The following is a 21,893-nucleotide window of genomic DNA, read 5'->3' as shown; positions in this document are numbered from 1 at the left end:
TGTCTAGGGTTTGTAACATTCACTAAATCTCAAGTTCAAAACACACAAAAGTTTCAAAGTGCAGCACATTTTTCAATATTTATTTATAAAACATACAAATATAAAAATGAATTTACATAATTATTGTGGCGTAAAACCACTGAGCTAACTGGACTTATCGAAACGAGCTGCGAATATCTTTGCGATTCTGTCCGTCTGTTTCTTCAGGGACGAAGGGGACATGTCCGGCCGTTGCCGGGGACCTCTGCGAGAGGGAACGCTGTGGCGGTCTGAGGAGTCCTGACCCTGCAAATGTCACAAAGAAGTACATCTTCAATCATAAAAACATCAGAGGCACGGACATGCCATTGCATGTGAAGATTTTAAAATAATGACTTGTGTGCTTGTGGTGCATTACCCAAAGTCAACGAGTCATTTTTAGCATTTTGTAACATGAAAGGCTCGCTACTGAACACTGTATGTGTGGAACACACAAACATAATCATGGATTCAACAATGAGTAACAGGCTTAAACCGGTTTCTTAGCAATGATGGTAGGATTCCGGTACTAATTCCCAGCATTCACTTAAGCAGTTAGTTACTCCTTTGATTTGAACACAATGGCTACAAGTGCCTTTTTCCCAAAGAGCCAAATTTATCTGTGTTATAAATATGAAGTGGGGCAAAAATGTTGTGGCATGTGATGGCAACATAAACCCAATATTTTCTTTGGTATATCAGTAAATATATCTGTGGGCATTTCAAAAACCATAACTTAAAAAATGTTAGTACCAGAAACTATCAATACCATGTCAGAATGAAACTATTAATGATTAAAGTAGGAATAGCAACAAAGGTTTTAATCTCGGAGATAAAGCTGTAAAGCACTTACAGATTCATGAGATGTGTGGCAGAAGGATGGAGCTAAACGCATGGCTCTCAGTGATGCCTCCAGTTGGTGAGACGGAAGGAAGAAATTAGGAACTTCCACAGGTAATGAGCTTAAGGTAAGAAGTTTAAAAAAACAACAAGACTTAAAGATAGTGTCCAATATCCCTGTCATAAATCAATCTAAAAACTTCATTAGTGCTCAAAGTGAAGTCTAAAACTTTTCAAATGCTAAAGACTTTTAACTAATTTTGTTAAAGTAGGACAAAAAAAATCAAATCTGAAGAAGAGGACTGTACTACAAGTTATTGAAGTCATTGAACTTTGTAAAAGGCTTTGACTCTGAAATGGTGGCATGTAGAAGAGATTAGGAAAAGTACATGTTTATGTAAAAATCTAATTATCAAAATAAACTCTTCATAAACTCTGTTTCCACAGATAAATGGCCAGGAACCTCGTCTTCACACTCTCTACCTTGGAGTTGTCTTCAACTTCCAGCTCTAATTCGATTCAATTTCGAAGACCGCCATCTTGAATCCCAAGAACATTGATCACCTCCACCTTTTACTGTTGCTCCTTTACAGCCTAGCCTTTGATTCACTCATTTTCCACCTCTTGACTTGATTACTGCAAAAGCCTCCACATGGTAAGATCAATATAAATAAAAAATACGTCCGATAGCATGTTAAATAATTTCATTGAACTGCACAGTATTCTGGAGGATGTAGGCAGAGAAAAGGTTTTAGCTGCTCAATTGGTCACGACTAGCTAAGCAACATTGGTAGCATCAACTATCTCACTCACTCTTTGGTTACCAAGCAACTTGCACAGCAACAGTTCCAGGTTTCTCCTGGAACTGAATTTTTATTCATAATGAATAAAAATTTAAATAAAGGCAGGAGTGAAAGCTCTGGATAAATCAGGAAAGATCACACTACCAATTTGGCAGTAATGTACATATTTAAAACATAAAACTGATCAATAATTATTGATATTGACTGATTGGAAACAGTTTTATTATGATACGTTTTTCAGCCATATAGCCCTGCTCTGTTATTTTTTTTTTTTTTTACATTTTATTCCCTTCTTTACCTCGGAAGAAGCAAAGACCAGAGACACTGTAAAGTATCTCTGGGTTTCCTGTACAATGTTAATGACAATAATAAAATAATAATAATTACTATTATTATAATTATTAATAATAATAGTAATAGTAGTAATAATAATTACTATTATTATTATGTTATTATTATTGCAACAATAATAATAACGATGATGAATGAAAGTATAACTGTTACAATACTAGTTTCTACATTATGGTAGCTTTGATATAAACTGCTAATCTGACCTGGTTACCAGTTAAACAGACGAGTCAGAAAAATAGAGCAAACAATGCGAAATAAATAAATAAAAACAGGCTAAGGATACGCCTGGAGCTGGTTTTCATCCGTGTTCTGAGTTCCTGAAGCACAGTGTGTGTCAACGACAGGCTGTGGAGATGATGACACGTCATCTGAACTGTTGGTGCTGTTTGACCCCTTTGTCTGATCACCGGATTGTAGCATCCTGTCATCATCTCTCTCTGTACGGTGAGCATTTTCTGTGCGTTTCTCATCGGAAAGACAGCCGTCTCGATTTTCTTGCAGGCCTTTGTCCTCATTCTCACTCATTTCTGACTCCTTATGATCCTCTATGCTCTCTACAGAAACCAGGTCGGGGTCTGACAGGATGCTGGTCCAAGGACTGGTTCTGTCTGTTAGAGACGTCACCTCATTCAGAGACCTGGGCTGCAGCACCACCTCCTCGAAATCCTCGTCTCCTTCATCATCATCGCCATCTTCCTCGTCCTGTCTAAAATCCTCTTGGTGTTCGTCCTGTGACAGGCTGTCCTTGCTGCTTTGCTCGTCCTTTTTGTCGTCGTGGTCAGAGTCGGTGTCGTCCTCAGATGTCTCAGCAGGCAACGGAGACACAACATCCAAACGATGATGAGTCGCTCTGTTTGGACTGGACTTGCTGTCTGAGTCGGCCGGAGGGCTGCTGCGTTCACCAGGTGAGTCTGATGAGCTCTGAGTGTTGGAGGGAATTGTTTCCAGGAAGTGACCTCGTAGACCTGAAAGACGAGCCAAAATTATGAAGAGAGAAGAAAAAAACCAAAAACAGCATAATTTTAATTTCTGTTATCAGACGTAGTTTGATGTTAAAAATATTGTCTAATTTATCATTAATATTTTATTGCATGACTGCATTGAAGCTGCAGTAGGTAACTTCTATAAAAAAAAAGATGGGAAACACTTCATTTGACAGGGTGTTCATAAGACTGACATGACACTTATGAACATGAAGAAGTCTTTCATTAATATCTATGACTGTTGTCATGAAATGTCATTTGGTAAATATGAGACTTAATGCAAAGTTGCTCTAAAAGTTGCATTAAAAGTCCATTAGAAGTGCCAACGCTGTTTTATTTCGTAAATAATTTCAATTTAATGCAAACATATTTGTTAAACCTATATCTATGTCATTATAGTATAATATGGGACATATAATCGGGTCTGATTGACAGTGCCAAGACTCGCCTCCTGGCTCTGATTGGTTGTTTCTAGTTAGCACTGATGGAAGGCAGCCTACCAGTCTTGAACCAAACTGTCACAACATAGTGACAGTTTCAGTAAATATGTAAAAAATGTTTTTTTTATAAAAGTTACACACTAGAGCTTTATACTTTAAATATACTTTATATATGTATAGTATAAAGTAGAATTAATTCTACTTTATACTATATATATCTGTGTTATGTTTTACTCATTTGTAGAGTGCTTTGTAAAATTTTTGAGTTGTAACTTTTGTGTATTCTTTTTATTATGTAGAATAAACATTTATTTTCCAACTTTTTACCTAGGCATTTTGTAATACATTAGTTTTTTTGGAACAAAAAGTCAAAAACAGAAATGTAAATACAAATTTGATCAGAATCGGTTGGCCGATCTTTTTATATTTATTATATTTGGGAAGAAGCTCACCACTGATGATGTTGTTGACTTCCCCAACAAGCTGGTTGGACTTGAGGAGCAGCTGACTCGTGTCGGTCTTCAACAACCCGCGATCCACCTGTTGGTCGTGGCCGACTTGTTCAGTCGCAGGCGGAAAAGTAGGAGTCGATAGCTTACGATTGAAGTACTGCTGAATGTTGTCAAGCTCGCTAAGTTTTCTCCTGTCATAAAGATATAAGTAGTTTTATATTGGCACAGTGTTTTTTTTTTTTTTTTTTTAAAGTGTCAAATGTAAATGAGTATTCTAGTAATTAATTATTGTGATGGTCAATCAATTAATCAGACAAAAAAAAAAAACAATTTTTTTATTGAACCACTTTAAAGATTTTTATATGCGATTAAAAATAAATTTGAAAAATTTTAAAACATATTTACACACAGAGAAGGATTTTCATCTTATATGCATTTTTTATAGTTTTATTTTAATTACTTGTTTGGGTATATTGTCTTTTCAACAAACAGCCTTTTATGAGTCTATATACTTAAATTACTTAACATTAATCGATAACAAATTTTTCTGGATGATAAATTGTCCCAAAACTTGTTAGGATAACCAATAACATTGTTGTTTTGAGACCATTTTCAAGTAATATTATTGTAACAATTGTATATTAATGCAACAACATATTGTCAAGGATAAATAAACTTTAAATTCTACTGAACATTTAAACAATGGAACTGAAAGATATTTGAAATATCCAAAGTAAAGAAAGAAAACAACAGAAACGACAAAATAAATTATAAAATCTGTGTAAAGAAATTTATCTTTCAAAAAAGGGATAGTTGAGACCAAAGCACCAGACTGAAAACTTTTATCATTCAGTCTTTGGTAAAAAATTAAAATTATTGAGTTTCTTTTAATTTATCATTCGATTAATTGATTTATTGTTAATTGTGTGACAGGCCTATTGCCAATTATTCTAGTCAATTCATCACAGTAACTCTCATTAACTGTTTCAGACCTAATGTCTAGCTAAAGAATGGGAATTAAAAAATTCATCTGAATACCTGAGTGCTGAAAACAAAAATGAGCTGGAGGGATTAACGTCGCCGGTCGGGCCGCCACACACAGACAGAGATGCCGTTTGTTCTTGCAGATTCTGGTGGTAAAGACGAACTTTGTCCATGTGCTCAAAATGGCGATCGTTCTCACTTGGCCTGCGACATGAAATAATTCATGAAAAGGACAAAAAGTGTTTGGATGTCGGGAAACTGTGAGGGTTCCAACCTTTCAGAGAAAGGCACGTCGTTGTGGTTTGGCGACGAGATCTTTTGCTCTGGGAATCTGCTGATGTGGGACGGGAAGCTGCTGTACATGGCTGTGGTTTGGTAGCTGAGAGGACTGGTCTGAAACAAAAATAAACAAACCCGTTCTCAGCTTGAGATTTAGAAATCACTAGATCTTACATTTCATCAAAGCGGCGCACTTACTGATGGGTTTTTGGCAGCTTCATCGTTGGTGTTTTTTCTCTGTCCACGGAGGTCCTGGACTCCCCTCAAAGGAGTTATAGACACTTTAATCTGACCGTGACACTGGCCACTGAAGTCTGTGATGTTGTACCAACCACACACTGACGGGAAACCCCAGAGTAAAGGAGACAGATCTACAGTGGCAAATCCAATCACCCGCTCCATTTCTGCAGACGTAAAACATCAAAACGGTTAAATAATACCACGGAACAAGCCAAAACATCATAAATCACAATTCATCTCACAATACCTCCTTTATGCCACACTTTGAACACAAGAAACTGATGTGGATCGACCAGCAGCTCCTTTGAAAGCCTGAAAATGAAAAGCAAACGCGTTAATTTGTTGCAAATGTGTTGCTTATTTTGAAGTCTGTGTGGAAAGCAGACCTGCACTCGTGCTGATGGTCCCACACAGGACAGTCTGTGTTGGTTACAACAGATGTGTAAACTGGTTCAGGCGAGTCAGCGGTGACGTATGAAACACAGCAACAAGGAGTTCCTTCAGTGCGCTCAGTAAGAGGACAAGCTGGGGAAAAAATTAAACACTTATTTGGTCTAATTCTCTGGCATCTAGAACATGGCGATGTATTTATGGGGATTTTATGTGATAAACACCCATTCACGACGTGTAAGGGAAATGATGAATGGCTTCCAAAAGAAAAATACATTTTTGCAACATCCCTTCAGGATACCAGAAGGGCTGCCTGTTGTTTTGAAGAAGAATGGGCAATAATTTCAGTGTTAAACATGCAAAGAAGGTAGTGATGATTCCTGAAAGATTTGTTTCTGTAATGACAGTCAAAGAGAGCCCTACAAAGGATTGACTGAAGGACTTTAAAAACACATGCACTCCTTAGTTTGATTGTTTCTTAATTTTGAAAACTATGCATCATTTTGCCTTTTCATGATGTGCAACTCTGTGTTGGCTCATCTTATAAAATCCCAATAAAAGTCATTAAAGTAAACATGAAATGGTCTACATAACATACCAACCTTTCAGATTGAGGTGCATGGCTCGGTCCACTGCCACAGTCACAGGGAAAGAGTCTTCCACGCTCACCTCTGCGTGATGCGCAGACGTCAGGTCTGGAGATTCCCTGGAGGGTTTACTCCTGTGTGTGCTGTGGGTGTGCGAGGATTTTCTGGGCGCGAACGGGGAGCCATCTATTTCTTCCACTTCCTCCAATAAGATCTCCTCCTGACTGTCAAAGTCCAGCTGGGTCTCATGTGCAGCTGACAGGTTTGTGGGAACGGAACCATCCAATGGTGTGATGTGCACCCTGAGAGCCGCGCCTTGTAGATCGGCGGCAGAGCGCATGAACAACGGGTACACTCCTACAGAAACATAATAAACAGAGTTTCTACATGTTTCACCAACTCAAAATTAAGACTTTTTAAGAGCTTTTTAAAAGCACAATGAATGAACTTAGCTTGTTAGGGTTTTGCTAGCAAGGGTTTTTGGAAGCTGGTTACTGGTAGGTTTGGACAATATAGCTTAAAACTGTATTGTGATCTAAGCATTTCATATTAGTCGATATGGATAATTATTAATTAGTTTGTTTTAAATATCTGAAGTACTGCCAAACTGGTGACATGACCACTCCTGATTTATCCACAGTTTTTACTTCGAGACAAAAACTTAAACCGTTGCTGTGCAAGTTACACAAGTTGTTGCGAGGAAACCAACGAGTGACTGACTTACTTAATGCCACTCACTTTGTTTTGCTGGCAGTGAGAGATTGAGCGGCTAAAGTCTTTCCTTTGCCTACATCCCCCAGAATGCTGTGCGTCTCTAGATCAAAGTTCAGTCAATATTCTATACATCGAACATTCTATCTGACGTATTATCTATTGATATTGATCAAGTATCTATCTTAGCCTTAGGTAGCTGTCACCTCAACCGCCTCGAGTCACAGAACCTAACAAAGACGTTTGTCTTCATTATGTTGCAACATAATGAAGTTTTTTACTAAACTTCTCCCAGACAAAAAAGTCCCAAGAGAAAAATAAACTACAGAGACTTAACAGTCCTGCCACAACAAAATTTAAGATCTGCAATTCATGTATTTAAGGCTAACTCACATTTTTCTAATGTATTTTAAATATTCTAAGGCTAATTTTTAGCTTCATGATTGTAAGAGTTTTTAAGGATACCTGGTCACTTTGAATTAGACAGTAAGTACTTTTATTTTTTTACATACCACTCAGGGACTGCTTCTGCTTGGGAGTCTTTGCTAGAGAAGCCAGACCAACAAATGCAGACCCCACCAGTCGGTCTGAGTCGCTTGGCCTCGTAGTCCTGTTTTTAGAGAAGGTGACCCACACTTGGACCTCCAGTTTTTCCTCACGCAGATACCACACCAAAGGCTGAGTGACTCTCAGCTCCACAGTTCTACTTCCTTCAAAGCTCACCGTGGCTTGGTCGCCCTCAACACATGGGTGCTTCAGTCGGGAGCAGACGGCGTCCTGGTCGAAGAACTTGTACCTGATGTAGCAGTAGGTAGAGCGCTGAAGCTCGCTCGACCCCGGAGGAAGCAGACAATGGACAGGAAGCCATGCTTTAGGCATTGAAAAAGTCAGTGACAGTTTTCTCATGCCTTCTTCCCAGGATTCTTCATCATCTTGCTGTGCCATTTCCCAGCCCAAACCCTCTGCAGCTTTAATCACCCTTTCTCTGTCTGAGTGGTGAGCAAAGCTGACGGAAAGCTCCAGGCCACCGACCAAGATGTGCTCCGGCTGTGAAGGACGTTTTTTACTAACTAAATAAAGCCCGAACCAGCCCGAAATACCTAAATGTTTGAGAAAAACATGAATTAACTTTTGTGTTTATTAAAGAGGACAGCTTGCCCCATCACACATTTTTTAAAAAAAGTAACAGACCTGTTCTTTTATGAATGAGATCAACCAATGGTATTTTCACAAAACCCAACATGATCTCCTTTTGCTCAGAAGATGCTGCAAGAGAACAGAACAAAAATGTTTTTTGTACTAAAACAAAAAAACTGAACTTTAACAGTATTATGACGCTCATCAAATTTGGGTCTGAGGTAAGCTGAGCTCCTCTAACCTTTTTGAATGTCTCTGTTCCACACAGTAAAGACAGCATACGCCTGTTCCAGTTGCTCAGCCAGGCTGCAGGTTTCCCCGCTGCTCATGTGCAGCAACAGATCACAGGCCACCTCCATATGGTGGTCGAAGTCGGGACAGAAAGTCCTGTTCGCAGTGCGGGTACACCTCCTCTCGCTGTCAGGTAAGAAGGACAGCTGGACTGTGACGAATGGGTTCACCCCAACCTCTGTTAAATGACTGGATTGATTGTTTTCTTCCAATAGTGCTCTGAAAGAATTGAAAAGAGGATGGAAGGGAAAAAGAACCAGGAGTTACTGTACTAATACACAAAACTTCAGCTTTAACTTGAATATGTTTCCAAAGCTTTGTATACTTCAGCATTTATCACTTCATGACCTTCCGTTTGTGAACATTACTCAAATAAATCACAGGAAACACTCCAATCTGTTTTGAGGTGGGTTTGATGGTGTACCTAGCTGCTGCCTTCAGCCCACACACTCTGTGCACTTGAACCACAAGCGTCACAACACGGGAAGGAGCTCCTCTACCAGCGTGTCCTTCAGGTCGGACAGGCCGGTGCTTGTAGCGAATGCAAATATCCAGCAAACCTGGGGAGAGAAAGAGGAGGACAAAACATGCTAGACACATTGTTATTGTTTTAGATATTGTCTTCGTCTGGATCACCTTTATAGATGTGCATGTGCTTACCTGAAGGCTGAGGTTGAAATCCTGAGTGGCCCTCAGTCCTTGGAACCAGGGGAAGGGAGAACATCTGAGCCTCGTTAGTTTGTTGTTTCTGCATGGTTGCCATGGCACATAATTTGGACAGGGGAAGCAATGCTGTGGCCACAAGCTGATCTCTGACATTTGGATAATAATATCTGCAACGAAACATGATAACAATCGAATAAACAAACCATCAGCTGTCAGGATGGGAAATGTTGGAATTTTAATGTTCCTAAATGAGAACAGCAACTTAGGGACATGTGTACAGTGTAACCATATTATGTCAAAGCCAGGACAAAATACTCAGTCTTTAAAGGTGATTCTTTGAATGGGTTAGGATAGGTCAATGGCCTATGCAAAACATATTCATAATTTTTTTTTTTTTATTATTCTTGGATGATTACATTTCAGTTTGCTCAGGGGTGTCTATCTTGAGCTCTGTTCTGTTCAAAACAAGCTGTCTTATGGTATCTTGTCACTATAAGTTTAAATACACTGCTGCTGGCCACACCCCCCAACTAAAGAGTGAACTTGCATGTGAAAATGGCTGCAAACAGATGCGCAGTTATACAACCGTACTTCTTTGAAAAGCAGAAGTGGACCTTCCTGCTCAACCATAAAAAATGCATCAAGTGGTTTCTGGATGGCAAGACAGCAACAAAACGCTTGAGTTGTCCAAGAGCTATTGCACATACAGCAGTAAAAACCAGCTGACCAAACCTCCTGGAGCTCCACTTGGGTTGCTAGGTGACAGGGAGCGCATTGCTGGGATTGTTATGAGACGGGCAGTGCCTGCTGATTTGTGACATTACAACGGAAGTTCTTCAAAACATTTTTCCAGACACCAAAAAACATGAACTTATTGCCAAAAAAGCACTTTCTTAAGCACTTAGGGTATTTTTAGTAGCTGTCAAAAGCCAAATGGAGGAATGAAAACATGCAATATGAAAATTTTGAATAACACATCCCTTCTAATATGACACTTACCTGCACCACACTTCAAACTGGATGCCTCCTCCACTACTCAGGCCTTGGCTCGATAGCGAGCTGAGCAGCAGTCGCTGGACAGGAATTCCTTCAGGAGCGAGAAGGACGTGAGTCTCGGTGTGGCCAAACACCGGGTCCGGGACGCAAAGAGTGGTGATGGTACGATACGGCTTCACGTTCAAGCCTGGTGGAGGAAGAATTTTGGCGAATAAGAAAGTAACATGTTGAGTTTAAATAGGCCTGTCGCATTGACAAATTTTACTGGATGATAAACTGCCCCAGAAACAATAAAGAATAGCAATAACATTGCTGCTTTTTCAAGTCATATATTGATAATGGCATTTTTATCATGTAAATGAACAATGAAAAGGCAATATCGGCTTCCAGAAGAAAAACAATTGGCAGCACATATTGGGATCAGTAAAAAGAATCGGTATCAATTAGGATAAAACCTGCATTGATCAATCTCTAATAAAACTGCAACCAGAAATAAAATTAATTATGATGCTTCTATGAGGAAATTTGCCATTCAAAAAATATTTATCATCACAATGGAAATGATCACTTAGTAATCCAATTAATCCATTAATTGCTTATTGTAACAAGCTTAGGTTTAAAGTTTTATTTTTATTTAAAGGCGGCCTTACTGCTCTCTATGAGGCTCGGATCAATGTTGGAGGCAGCGTTGAACTCCTGGGTGGGGAAACTGTACTGAACATAGCAGTCAGCCTCTCCCCACACTGTGGACTGCAGTGGGGTCAGCCCGCTGACTTTCTCCACTCTCAGAACAAACACATGCTCCCTCATAAGCCTCACTTCTGCTGCATTCACCTGAAAGACAAAGACTGGGGTTAAAGGTTATTTAAGAAAAGTCATTCAAATAAAGGTGTCACAATATTTTAGTATTTGTGCATCAACATAGTTGTACAAGTGCCTTTATGTAGCATAATTAGAAGAAGAGGGCGAGGCTCTGATTCTGTTTAAAATAAAATTCTTGACTGATGTAATCAGCAATTCTATTATTCACATCAGAAAGCAAATATGTCTAATACAAATAAGCGAAAGCAGAGTAACATCTTATATTACATATTACAAGAGCTGAGCACATACCTTTGTTTGTGGGTGTGGCTGGTGATCAAGCATGTGAACTGGTCTCACCCCTTGAGGCGACAAGTCGTACTCCTCATGTCTGGTGCGCTGGAGGGAGACGATCTGCTCTGCCCGACCCATGGCCAGAACAACCCTGAGGTTTCCCCTGCAGCAGCCTGAGAATACATCGACGACAGGCATGTAGCAGTCGACCCCTAAAACTGGGTACTGTGCCTGCAGAAGGAGCTGGGTGATCTTCGGGTCCCTGAAAATAAAAAAAGGAAGGGAAATATCGAATACAATTAAAAGGGTTTTCTGCTGCTCAGTTTGCAGTCCGTTTCGGCAAGTTGTCATTTTGATACCATGTGAGACACGGTTCACAAATAACTGTTAAGTTGCACAACAGCGCTCCTCAGAGGAGAAAGTAAATGAGGTAACTTTCAGCTTGTTCACTACTAACAGCAGCAGTCTGGATGGATGTAGGATAACACATTTTAAATCTATATGTTTGCTCATTTCTGCTGCCTCTAGTCTGAAGGAGTCCGGAGACGAGGGGCTGAAGCTCAAAAAACATGCCAAATGAAGGAGCAGATCGCTTGAGCAGGCATTAAGGAACCCCTGAATGGTTGCTATGGGAGATTCAAGGATTCCTCAAACATGCATGAAAGAATCAAGGCAAAACTCCAGGTATGTGTTTGATGAGGGAATGACATTATACCATGACATTAAAAAAAGGACAATTTTGCTTAATAACTCCCTATGCAGTTATAAAAAATGGACTTGTTTTTGTTGTCTTACCTAAATGACATGTAAAACTGATGTAAAGGTAGTTTAACGAGGCCGAAGAGTCGATCGTTCACAGAGCTTCCAGTTTTCTGCCATACTTCAATCACCATCATGTTATTCTTCATACGCTCTAAAAGTTTTGTTGTTAATCCCACTGGTGTTACCTTTAACACAAAAAGAAAACAAAAAAAAGTCAGATTTGGTGCATTTTGTAGTCTGTTTTATTCATTTTCAACTTTTTCACTGAAATATGTGTCCCAGCAAATCTACTCGCTTCTCTCCTCATACATCACGAGAGCATCTTTACATCCCTCTGCAGATTATTTGATGCACAATTAAATTAAAACCACAAAGTAGGTTGTGACGTCTGAATCTTCACAGAACATTACTTAAAGTGCTCGGACACAAACAGAAACGAAGGGCAGGAAAAGCTATTTAAAACAAATACAATGAAAAACACACAACTCTCTTAATATTTAAATATTCCCTGAGGAAAAGCTGATTTCTTTGTGACTTAAGTCTTCAAAGATTAAAGCAGAAAAGATGGCTAGCAACAAGCAGACATTTAGTAAGAATGGCAATAAAATGATTCAGACCGATGGAGACAGCTGAGTTTCTTGAACCCACCTGAACGAAATTGAAGGTGGGGTTTGCCTGGCCCCAGCTGACCGTGGATCTGGCCGTCTCATCACACCAGAACAGCTTACAGTTCAAGAAGACGTTTGGAGCCTGCTGCGGCCCACAGCTGAACTTCTTCCCGTCTGGAACCATGAGTAAAGCATGCAGAAGGATCTGGGGCTCCTCTTCGGCCTGAGAAGATTTGAGCGGAGATGTTCGGATTCCAGGAGGATTCAACGGTTTGCTTGTATGTGTCTGAGGAGTCCAAATGTTCAGCCTGGGATGATCCATCACTGGAGCCGTTAAGACCTCCATGTCAGAACGCTGAGATCTTCTAACATGTTCTCTTTCGGGGCTGGCTGCGATTTTCAAAGGCAGTGTGTCTCTCACAACCACATTCCCTGTTTTTTTATTAGACAAACTTTTGCTGTGTGTTCCTAGTTCTATGGAAACCTGCAAAATATATAGCAACTGGGTCACAACCCCTTAACTTTGTTGCTTATTAAAATAAACAGCAAAAGTGAAATAGAAAGCTAAAAATTACGGTGAGAGGTCCAACGTCCCGCGTTTCTCTGGTTCCCTCCGAGTTGCAAACCGGCAAAACAACGGACTGACTCAGCTCCTTGCTCTGCAGCAGACTGCGCAGAGCATGAACGGCCTTACCAATAAAAACAGGCTGCAAAAACAGAGAGAAAACATTTTTAGCACCTGTAACACCAACAGCTGATCAATATATTGAGCTGATTTAATTAACCTTATTTTAAAAATATATCTTAGATTAATAAAGTAGCAAATATTTAAAAACTGGAAAGAAAAAATACTTACATTTATGTTTAAAATTTGTACACCACCAGCAGAAGGTTACTGATCACACATTTAAATAAACTCTACAAAGCAGCGTAAAAATGTATCCATTTCTTAAGGATAAAAAATATAATTATTATTACAGTAATGATTAAAATACATTTGCAAAGGCTTTAGAATTTTTATTAAATAATCTCCTCCTTTGGCTTTTCCCTTCAGGGGTTGCCACAGTGATTCACCATCTCTCTCTCTCTATTTAGTCCTATTGTCTGCAGTGCTGTCCTCAGAATTTCTTACAATTAATTTCCCTTTAATCCAAAATTAATCACTTCCCTACTGTTTACTCCTCAAATGTTGACTGTCAGTTTTACAATATAACTGACTGTTTTGATCAGTTTTCCATTATTATTTCGCTTAGATCTTATGCTGTTTGCACACTTGTCATTTTATTTTTAACTTCTCTAAAACATTTTGATACAGTAGTCGCAAGTGGGAAGAGTATCTGTACGGCTGTCAGATGGTTGATAGTTTAATTCCCATCTTCCAGTATCTGTTTAATGTGCGAATGTGTAAATGATTAGGATGTTTAAGGGTGAATGAGGCTTTTTGTGTACCTGTAAACTGATGGGGTAGAAAATTTTGAATTAGTATTTATATTAATGTTTACATCTCACTGCCTGAAATGTACTTACTTTAAAAATAAAATGTATTTGTAGATGCTAACTAAAGAAGTAATCAAAAGTTGTGTCCGAGTTCACGGTCTGCATCCTTTCAAGGCTCGGTCTACGTAGACTGGGTCCTTCCAAGGCCGTGAATAAACTAAGACCAGAAGAGAGAAGCAGTGGATTCGGACAGGACTTCACCAACTCGTCCACCTCAGTGTAACTCATGTTGCCTAGCAACCTTGACAGAGTGAAACAGACAGCGAAGAAGAAGAAAAAATGACGCCGAAGTTTGTTTTTTAGTCATGAATTACTCTTGATTTCTGTATTAGTCTTCACCTTTTATAGTAAAGGCTGTTCCATAGTAAAAAAAGAAATCTGTGAATTTGATTCTAAAATGTTCAAACGTATTGCACGTTTTTACCAAGAATAAAAATAAGCAAATTATTCATTTTCAAATACAATACTCTCAAAATCTCGGATTAGCCATAAGTTAATTAAAACTATTACATTTGACGGCTTAACTTTAATCAATCAAACCGATTTGCTCAGGAATAAATGAAATATTTTAATAAACCAAACATTTTACAATTAAATGTCTGAATAATAGTGGTGTTTAATTTCCACTCATTGGCTAGCAGGAGTTTTGAAACAACGTGGCGGGAGTCAGGCGCTCTCCTCCGGTATACTGAACCTGAAGCGCCCGGCCAGCTGACAGCTGGCGAGGGGAGCTGGCTGTTAACGGAGTGGGAGCAGACATGTCAGAAAATGTCAGAGCAGGTTATGTTTTGGTGGACCGAGCAGATATTTGAGACTTACACTTACAATGTCGCCTACAAACGTTATACAAAATCACGTCGTGTCACTTAAAGTGTAATATAACAAAACAATTTGCCGCTCTTCACCACCATTGTCGCTCTGCCTGAACGCCCGGTTGGGACCCGTAATGAATTATGGGATATGGTGGGCCGTGAAGGATACGCCGGATCCATCCTTCAAATCTTCAAATCTGGGGAAAAGAAGGACGCATTTGGAGGCCGCTTGTGAAGGAGTTTTCGAATTCGGACAGGCCATGTCACCACGCTATGACCTAATCGGCCTACGAAACTGTCCTTTGAAGGATGCAGACCCTGAATTTGGACACAGTTAAATGTCTGAGTAACTCACTTTTTTCTGGTCACTCTTTCTTGAGTAAATCTTGAAAGTGAGCTCACTTTCCCACCACAGCTTGATCGCTGCGGCGCTGAAGTGGACGGGAAACACAGAGAGCTGGTGGAACTTCACAGCTTAAAGAAACACACAGAAACAAACACTATAAGGAACAGTTTTACAAAGCAGGGTCGCAGCTAGCGCTTTCTGCTTGACTTAACATTACAGTGTAGGGCTAATCTGTTGATTTTCTGAATTAACCGATTAGTAACTGGACACCAAAAGAAGCTTAAGACATTTTTTTACTGAATTTGAACCAGGTGAAGCTGAAACTACCATAAGATGAGTTCTGTATGGAACATATTTACTGACAAATGTTTCTTTTTTTTATCTTAAAAGAAAATTTTTTATATTTTTGTACAGCTTTTGGTTAATTACGGCTCTTAGTGTGTTGTTCTCTCAGAAATTTTTAAAGTTAACTCCAGTTAACGATTAATTAACTGGTTAATTAATTAATTGGTTAACTTCAATAACCAATTCATCAAGATTAATCTGATTTATGGCTCAGTTACAAATAACAACAAGAACAGTTACCTCCAAAAGTGATTTTACTGGAAACGGCTCTAGTCACGTCTACATCTCCACCTTTACTCCGCCCAAACTGACCAGAGGATGAAGTCATCGGGAAAACATACTCTACAAAATAAGTGCTATAAAAAAAGAGAAGAGATTCAGAGATTCTCAAATATAAATGTTACAAATGTTAAGATGATCTTTAGTTCAATTGAACATTACTAAATATTTTACCATTTCTTGCTGGGTAATGGGCGCAGAGGTTTCCCTTTGACGGTCTTCCTGGTTGTGGTGGCTGATCCGCCTCCAGGAACGGCCAGCGACTCAACGGTAACTCTTGCTATTCGGATTAGACTCAGTAACTTGAACTGCTCTTCACTGAATGAAGAATAGAGATCATCGCCACGATCTGCAAACTGCTGTTCATCTAAATTTGGACTGAAAAAAGTCAAAATGTGGGTCAGAACAGTCTGCCGTTTTTAGATGAAACCAAATGACTTTGGGATGTTTTTTGAGGATTTTACCTTTGGCCGATCCCAGGTTCAGATTGCCTCGATTTCTCTGGATGAGTTTTATTTGATGTTGTTGCTCCTTGACTGTTGTCCCCTCTATTGTCTAAATGCTTAAAAACAATAACTTAAATTAGTTGTTGGCTGAAAAATATAGCTAAAACTAAAAGATAAAGAGTAAGTACTCACAGGAGTTTTGTAAAACAGATTTTCCAGCAAGCTCTGATCGTAAAGCGGATCGTTGAGCTCGCTGCCTCCACACACACTGCTGTGGCCGGAGAGAGAGTCAGGAGGTGACCCCTGGCTGTCCCACAGAGGCAGTCCAGATGTCACAGAGCTGGGGGGAAAAAGAAAACAAATTTTAAAAAATACCTGGAAACAATTCAAATTTATTCTAAGAAAAAAAGGAAAATCTTATTAAACTTGCTCTTCTTTTTCGCTCGTATTTTATTAGCTTACCCTAATTAAGTCAAATTTCTTAATTGGTTGTTTTGTAGTTTCATTTGTAATTTTGTTTTAGTAAAACAGGACTCTGTGTTAAATGGGATTTTGGATCACAATCAGACAACCTGTATAGATAAAGGTCAAATAAAGAAATAAAAAATACAACATTTTGAAAAATGTTGGCAGGGGCAGTGTTTTGTATTTTCCAGGCACATAGTGACATTTCAAGTATGTTACCTTCGAAATGATGCATTTGTCAAATATGACTTAAAAGAAATTTGACTTTGTAATTCAACAACTTGAAATTCAGCCTCAGTCAGGCCTCAGGAAGTAATCACAACATCGCTCCTCTATTAACTCTTTAACAATGTTTTTGCCAGCGTTGCACTGAGAAGTAGCTCGTATAATGAGCTTAGCAGACGCGCAGTACCATAAGATGTTTGCTAATTACTGCTGGCTAATCTAGAGGAACAGAGAGGGGGAGCAACAAGGGAAGAACTGCTCTGTAATGCAGAAGCTGGGAAGATTGGAAACTGCAGGTCAGAGGATGAGCTGCGTGTCCAAGGCGGTGCTTAGTCTGGACATTTTGCACTACTGAATGGCTGCCATGGAGATGAAAAGATTTCTCAAACATGCATGAAAAAGTCATAGCAACACTCCAGTTATGTTGTTGACAAGGCAATAACATTTTAATATGATGTAAACCTCATTATATAAAATCACCCCTTTAAAAGAGTTCTACAAATTACTAATTTAAAAGGGAGTGAACACAAAACCACTCAATTCCAATAAAATGTTTTGCCATTTGTGATTGAGTAACAACACTAGGAGAAAAAAGTGAGTCTACCTGCCAAGCAGCAGATCCACAGCTCTTTTGTCCATGTCTGGCAGACAATCCAGGCCGCTGTCTGAGGGGAAGGCTCCATCCCCAGAGTCTGCATGCAGGATATCCTGAAGAAACATACCTGATGTAAAAGGGAACAACCTGCAAACATAAAGCAGGGTAGTAGGTATAAAAATAACTGTGCATTTCTGGAATCTTTAAAAAATTAAAGCCACTGACTCTTTAGGTGTTTGGATGTTGTTCTTAGGTAGAGGTAGAGGACTGTCCTTCAGAGGCAGAGAAGAGTCGACGTTACAATTCAGAGCTGACTCCAACATTGCATTCCTGAGCTTGTTTCCTCGCTCCAGAATGACTGCAACCAGAAAAAGGTTAACAGTTATGACTGATCATTTTTGCTTTTGCACATTTGTGATTGACTAGCTGCGTTTCTATTACCCATAAAATTGTGCAAACTGAAATTATGAAAATAAATAAGCCCGATTTAGAAAAAGCTAGTTTTTTGATAAACGTTTTGAGCTAGAATGAGATAAATAGTTGACCATAGCTAAAGAGTCGGATTTCACAAAACTGCAATGGAAACACTTTTTATGTGTCACATGAGTCACGTAATGAACAGCCGAATGTTACTATTTATGGAAACGACTAAGAAGATAACAGGAAGTAGTAGTGCGATGATGGTTTGTTTTGGGGGGTTTTTTGGAACAATGTGCAGCTGGCTCCACAAGAGCTCTCACAGCATCACACAGTTCACAAAAATGTGTCATTTAAGTGTGTTGAATGCATAACTCTTCCATAAAATGTCCGCCTACATGTTTTTTTAATGACTTATCGCGTGAACAAGCTTATTCACATGTTATTTTAATTTAATTTCTTATTTAATGGAAACACTGCCATTGCAACATTGTGTTCTTTTAATTTTAGCAGAATATAGACAAATATTTGCGCTCATGAGATGAGCTAATGATGTTACTGCTGACCTGAGATGATGTCATTATTTCTTGTCTCCGCTGTCGAGGGATTCCCAGCAATTTCGCTGTTTTGAAGTGTGCTGGACGTAGGAACCTGATTCTCCAGCGTCTTCTTCTGGACATTTTGAAAATACAAGTGGTCTTTTCCTCTAAAATGGAGAAAGCAAAAAGCAAAAGACATTAACAGAAGAGACAAGCAAGGGAGAGTTTTGTATGGGTATTTGTTCAGTAACTTTCCCAAACCTTGGTGTGTTCCCACCACTGCTCCCGCCAGATTCTTTCCCACCTCCAGTGGTGACGACTACTGGCGGCGGGGGGTCCATCATTTTGGGTACCTGCAGTTTATCAATGCTGGTGTCTGTGCCAGGGGCCGAGTTGCTGCTGTCGAAGGCTTCAGTCAGAGGCTCCAGATTTAGGGAGACCTAAGAAGTCAAGATTGGAGATGAAAAACAACATATTTTAGTATCCCACAATATTTAAGTTATACCTAAGTCTGTAAAAGGCAATTGAACAATTAATCTCATGATGAATGAGCTTCATAGTTTCCATGTTAGGACAATTTTTTTTTAAAGGCATTTTTGTTTACAGAAACATTATCCATTTTATTTATGTTTTAGTTGTGTGTGTTTTTGTTTCCTTTATTTATTATTATTTTTGGTTGTTGTTTTTTTTCAGATATTTAAAATATCTTTCAGTTCCAGTGTTGAGAGTTCTGTACAAAAACTAAAGTTTGTTAGTCTTTTGGATGGAGAACTTGGATCATTATGCCATGATCATCATATTACTTGAAAATTGTCTCAAAACAGCAATATCATCATTTATCGCAATAACTACTAGGACAATTTATTGTCCATTAAAGTTTGTTACTGTACACAAAGCTTTGAATTGATCAGTCTGCTCACCTGGACTTCTCCCAGCTTTTCTGAGGTTGGCGACACCAGAGTGTAAAATCCACTAATAGGCTGTGACACAGACAGACGGTAGATACCATCAACTTGAGCCCGAGCGACTGGTAAATGATCCGGCTTAGTTAAAACCTCCAGCACCAAAGAGCCCATATCTGTTCAGAAAAAAAGAGCTATTGATTTGTAAAAGCAAAAACATGACAGATCCATCCATCCTTTATCTAAACATGCTTATCCTGGGAGCTGGTGCATTTTCTAGCAGTAATTGGGTGAGAATGAGGGTACACCAGGGCAACACAGAGACACAGAAAACAACTGTGCACGTAGAATGATGAACCTAACAGACATGTTTTGGACTGCAGGAGGACGCAGGCAGACCCAGAGAGAAGATAATCACCTGTAAGATATGAGGTGAACTGCTTCGGGCTGCAGCGGATTGCGTAACGAGCTGTGCTCTTGACGGTTCTCTGAGCCACCTGGGATGCATCTCTTGGAAAGAAGTGGGTGCCATTGGATGACTCGCCCCACCAGCGCACCCTGATGAACGAGGACGTCGGAGGCTTGTGGACTGTCCATAAGACCCTGCTCACTGTCACACACAGGAAGCACCTCAGCTGACCCTCAACGAGAGGGGGGAGGCTTGTTGAGGGAGACACATCGCTGGGGACTGACAGAGTGATGTCAGGTCACACCAAGCCGGAGACACACAACACACAGTCACTTAAAAATTTATCCAAATTTTATTTCAGTCCAAACTGGTCTTTGCTATGCGTCATGCAGGCCTAACTGACAGGAACATGTTCAATAGATCTGAGACAGAAAATAACTTGTGTAGAAACAAGAGCTCTCACTTTCACAATGTGTCTCTGTCACAAATGAATGAAACATTTGTCATGTTTAATTCATTTCATTTATTCAAGCAATTCACAGTATTTAGAAATTTGACTCAAGGTACTGATTCTTACTACTAATAATATTGAAGTAAAAGTAAAAAGTACGTAATCATAAAATACATTTCCCCAAAAAAGTTATTGAAGTAAATGTAACTGAGGAAATGCAGCCACCTCTGGCTGTAAAGGATAAAATACCGAGTTATAACATATTGAGTATTGTTGTGAGTCTTTTGATCGAATCAAAAATGTCAGTAGGCTGCAGAATAGTGAGAAATTACATTATTTATATATGAAGTTTTATAGCTTTCGTGTACGTTCTTACGAAAGTGACAATTGGTTGAACGAGCTACCTAGAAGTAGCATAACATTAGCATGTAGCTACGTTACATTTACCTTTTCTTTTGTGGCTTGCAGCTTTGGCAGACTTCTGTTTCTTACTCTTCATTCCTCAGTTCAGTAAAAACAGACCGTAACTGGCAGTCTCTCCGAAACAGAGCCTGAACGCTTCGCTGACATGTTTCTTATCGCTCTCCGGTGAAGTAATAATCAGTTTAACTGGAGCTAAACTAGCCGCGCGCACACACAGGAACACACAAGACTAACAAGCGCGGAAAACTGTCTCCGAGCAACAAGACACACTTCCGCTACCACCAGGCATTACTGATGCATTCTGGGGAATAGAGTCTGCTTCTTTCCCTCTCTTCCTTTTCTTTCTCCTTTCTGTCTTTACTTCTTTTTGGGTTTTTTACTTGGTTATTTCCTTCACTGCGACACCTCGGATTACAACGATGATAATTAATTTTTTTATATTGATTACCTCTTTTTCCAATTACTAATAAATGAAATGTGATGTACATCACGGAAAACACTTCAGTATACCAACATTTCGTCAGAATCCCTTATCAAAATTATAAATATATTAGCTGATTTAATGCGCATGCAAAATGTTGCATGCGCATTTAATGATCAAGAGTAATGGGAATGTCTGGAAAAATGAAGATGAATACGCCGTCTCCAGTTTTATCTGGAAAATAGTAATTTTCAAGGCTGAAGCCGTTTTTTTTTTTTTTTTGCGCATGCAAAAAAATATTGTTTTCTGTTGTTGTTGGGGTTTTTTTGTTGTTTTTTTTTTTCTTTTTACAAACTGATAAAATAAATACATGTTACCATAAACAGTTTTTAATTTGGGTTACAAATAAATGAATTAATTAAGTTTTCAATACTGTTGATATGTTTAAAACATGAGGCATCACAAAGACGCCCATCTTGTGCACCACCAGCAGAGGGAAGCACTGACCTATCACATAATTTCTATGAAAAACGATGCAGAAAGACTCTGTAATGACATGAATAATTCAAACCCACTCACATGAGGGAATTTAATCAGGTTGGAAACCACATGAGTTGCATATTCAGTTTGTTTTTTGGGCGGATCACTTAAAGCTTCTATTTTTCTCCAGTGTTTGTTTTTGACAGTT

The 21,893-nt window shown here is 39.1% G+C and overlaps 1 protein-coding gene across 2 annotated transcripts; it reads right to left on the bottom strand.

Annotated features, from left to right (window-relative positions):
- Positions 1 to 51: 51 nt before the first annotated feature.
- On the bottom strand, positions 52 to 21,001 carry c2cd3 (C2 domain containing 3 centriole elongation regulator). Of its 2 annotated transcripts, none has more exons than XM_055045584.1 (33): positions 20,809 to 21,001; positions 19,920 to 20,189; positions 19,520 to 19,677; positions 18,861 to 19,039; positions 18,627 to 18,766; positions 17,869 to 18,001; positions 17,653 to 17,790; positions 16,551 to 16,698; positions 16,377 to 16,474; positions 16,087 to 16,290; positions 15,874 to 15,989; positions 15,298 to 15,416; positions 13,209 to 13,340; positions 12,674 to 13,117; positions 12,059 to 12,210; positions 11,282 to 11,525; positions 10,819 to 11,002; positions 10,172 to 10,355; positions 9,167 to 9,339; positions 8,931 to 9,066; positions 8,457 to 8,725; positions 8,270 to 8,344; positions 7,591 to 8,178; positions 6,383 to 6,724; positions 5,777 to 5,915; positions 5,638 to 5,702; positions 5,349 to 5,554; positions 5,146 to 5,264; positions 4,926 to 5,075; positions 3,888 to 4,078; positions 2,296 to 2,977; positions 872 to 980; positions 52 to 285 (listed from the first exon to the last, which is right to left on the bottom strand). In XM_055045584.1, the coding sequence occupies exons 1-33, from the start codon at positions 20,858 to 20,860 to the stop codon at positions 145 to 147; spliced, it is 6,480 nt and encodes a 2,159-aa protein (XP_054901559.1). In that variant the 5' UTR covers positions 20,861 to 21,001; the 3' UTR covers positions 52 to 144. The 2 variants fall into 2 exon arrangements, with proteins under 2 accessions (XP_054901559.1, XP_054901560.1); XM_055045585.1 differs by having other exon boundaries at positions 19,920 to 20,111.
- Between the last annotated feature and the right edge of the window lie 892 nt (positions 21,002 to 21,893).

This window comes from Poeciliopsis prolifica, unplaced genomic scaffold (genome assembly GCF_027474105.1).
Source record: "Poeciliopsis prolifica strain line A6 unplaced genomic scaffold, Auburn_PproV2 SCAFFOLD022, whole genome shotgun sequence".
NCBI classification, from domain to species: Eukaryota; Metazoa; Chordata; class Actinopteri; order Cyprinodontiformes; family Poeciliidae; genus Poeciliopsis; species Poeciliopsis prolifica.
Note: the sequence above shows the minus strand (reverse complement) of the source record. Positions and strands in the feature narration are given on the sequence as shown.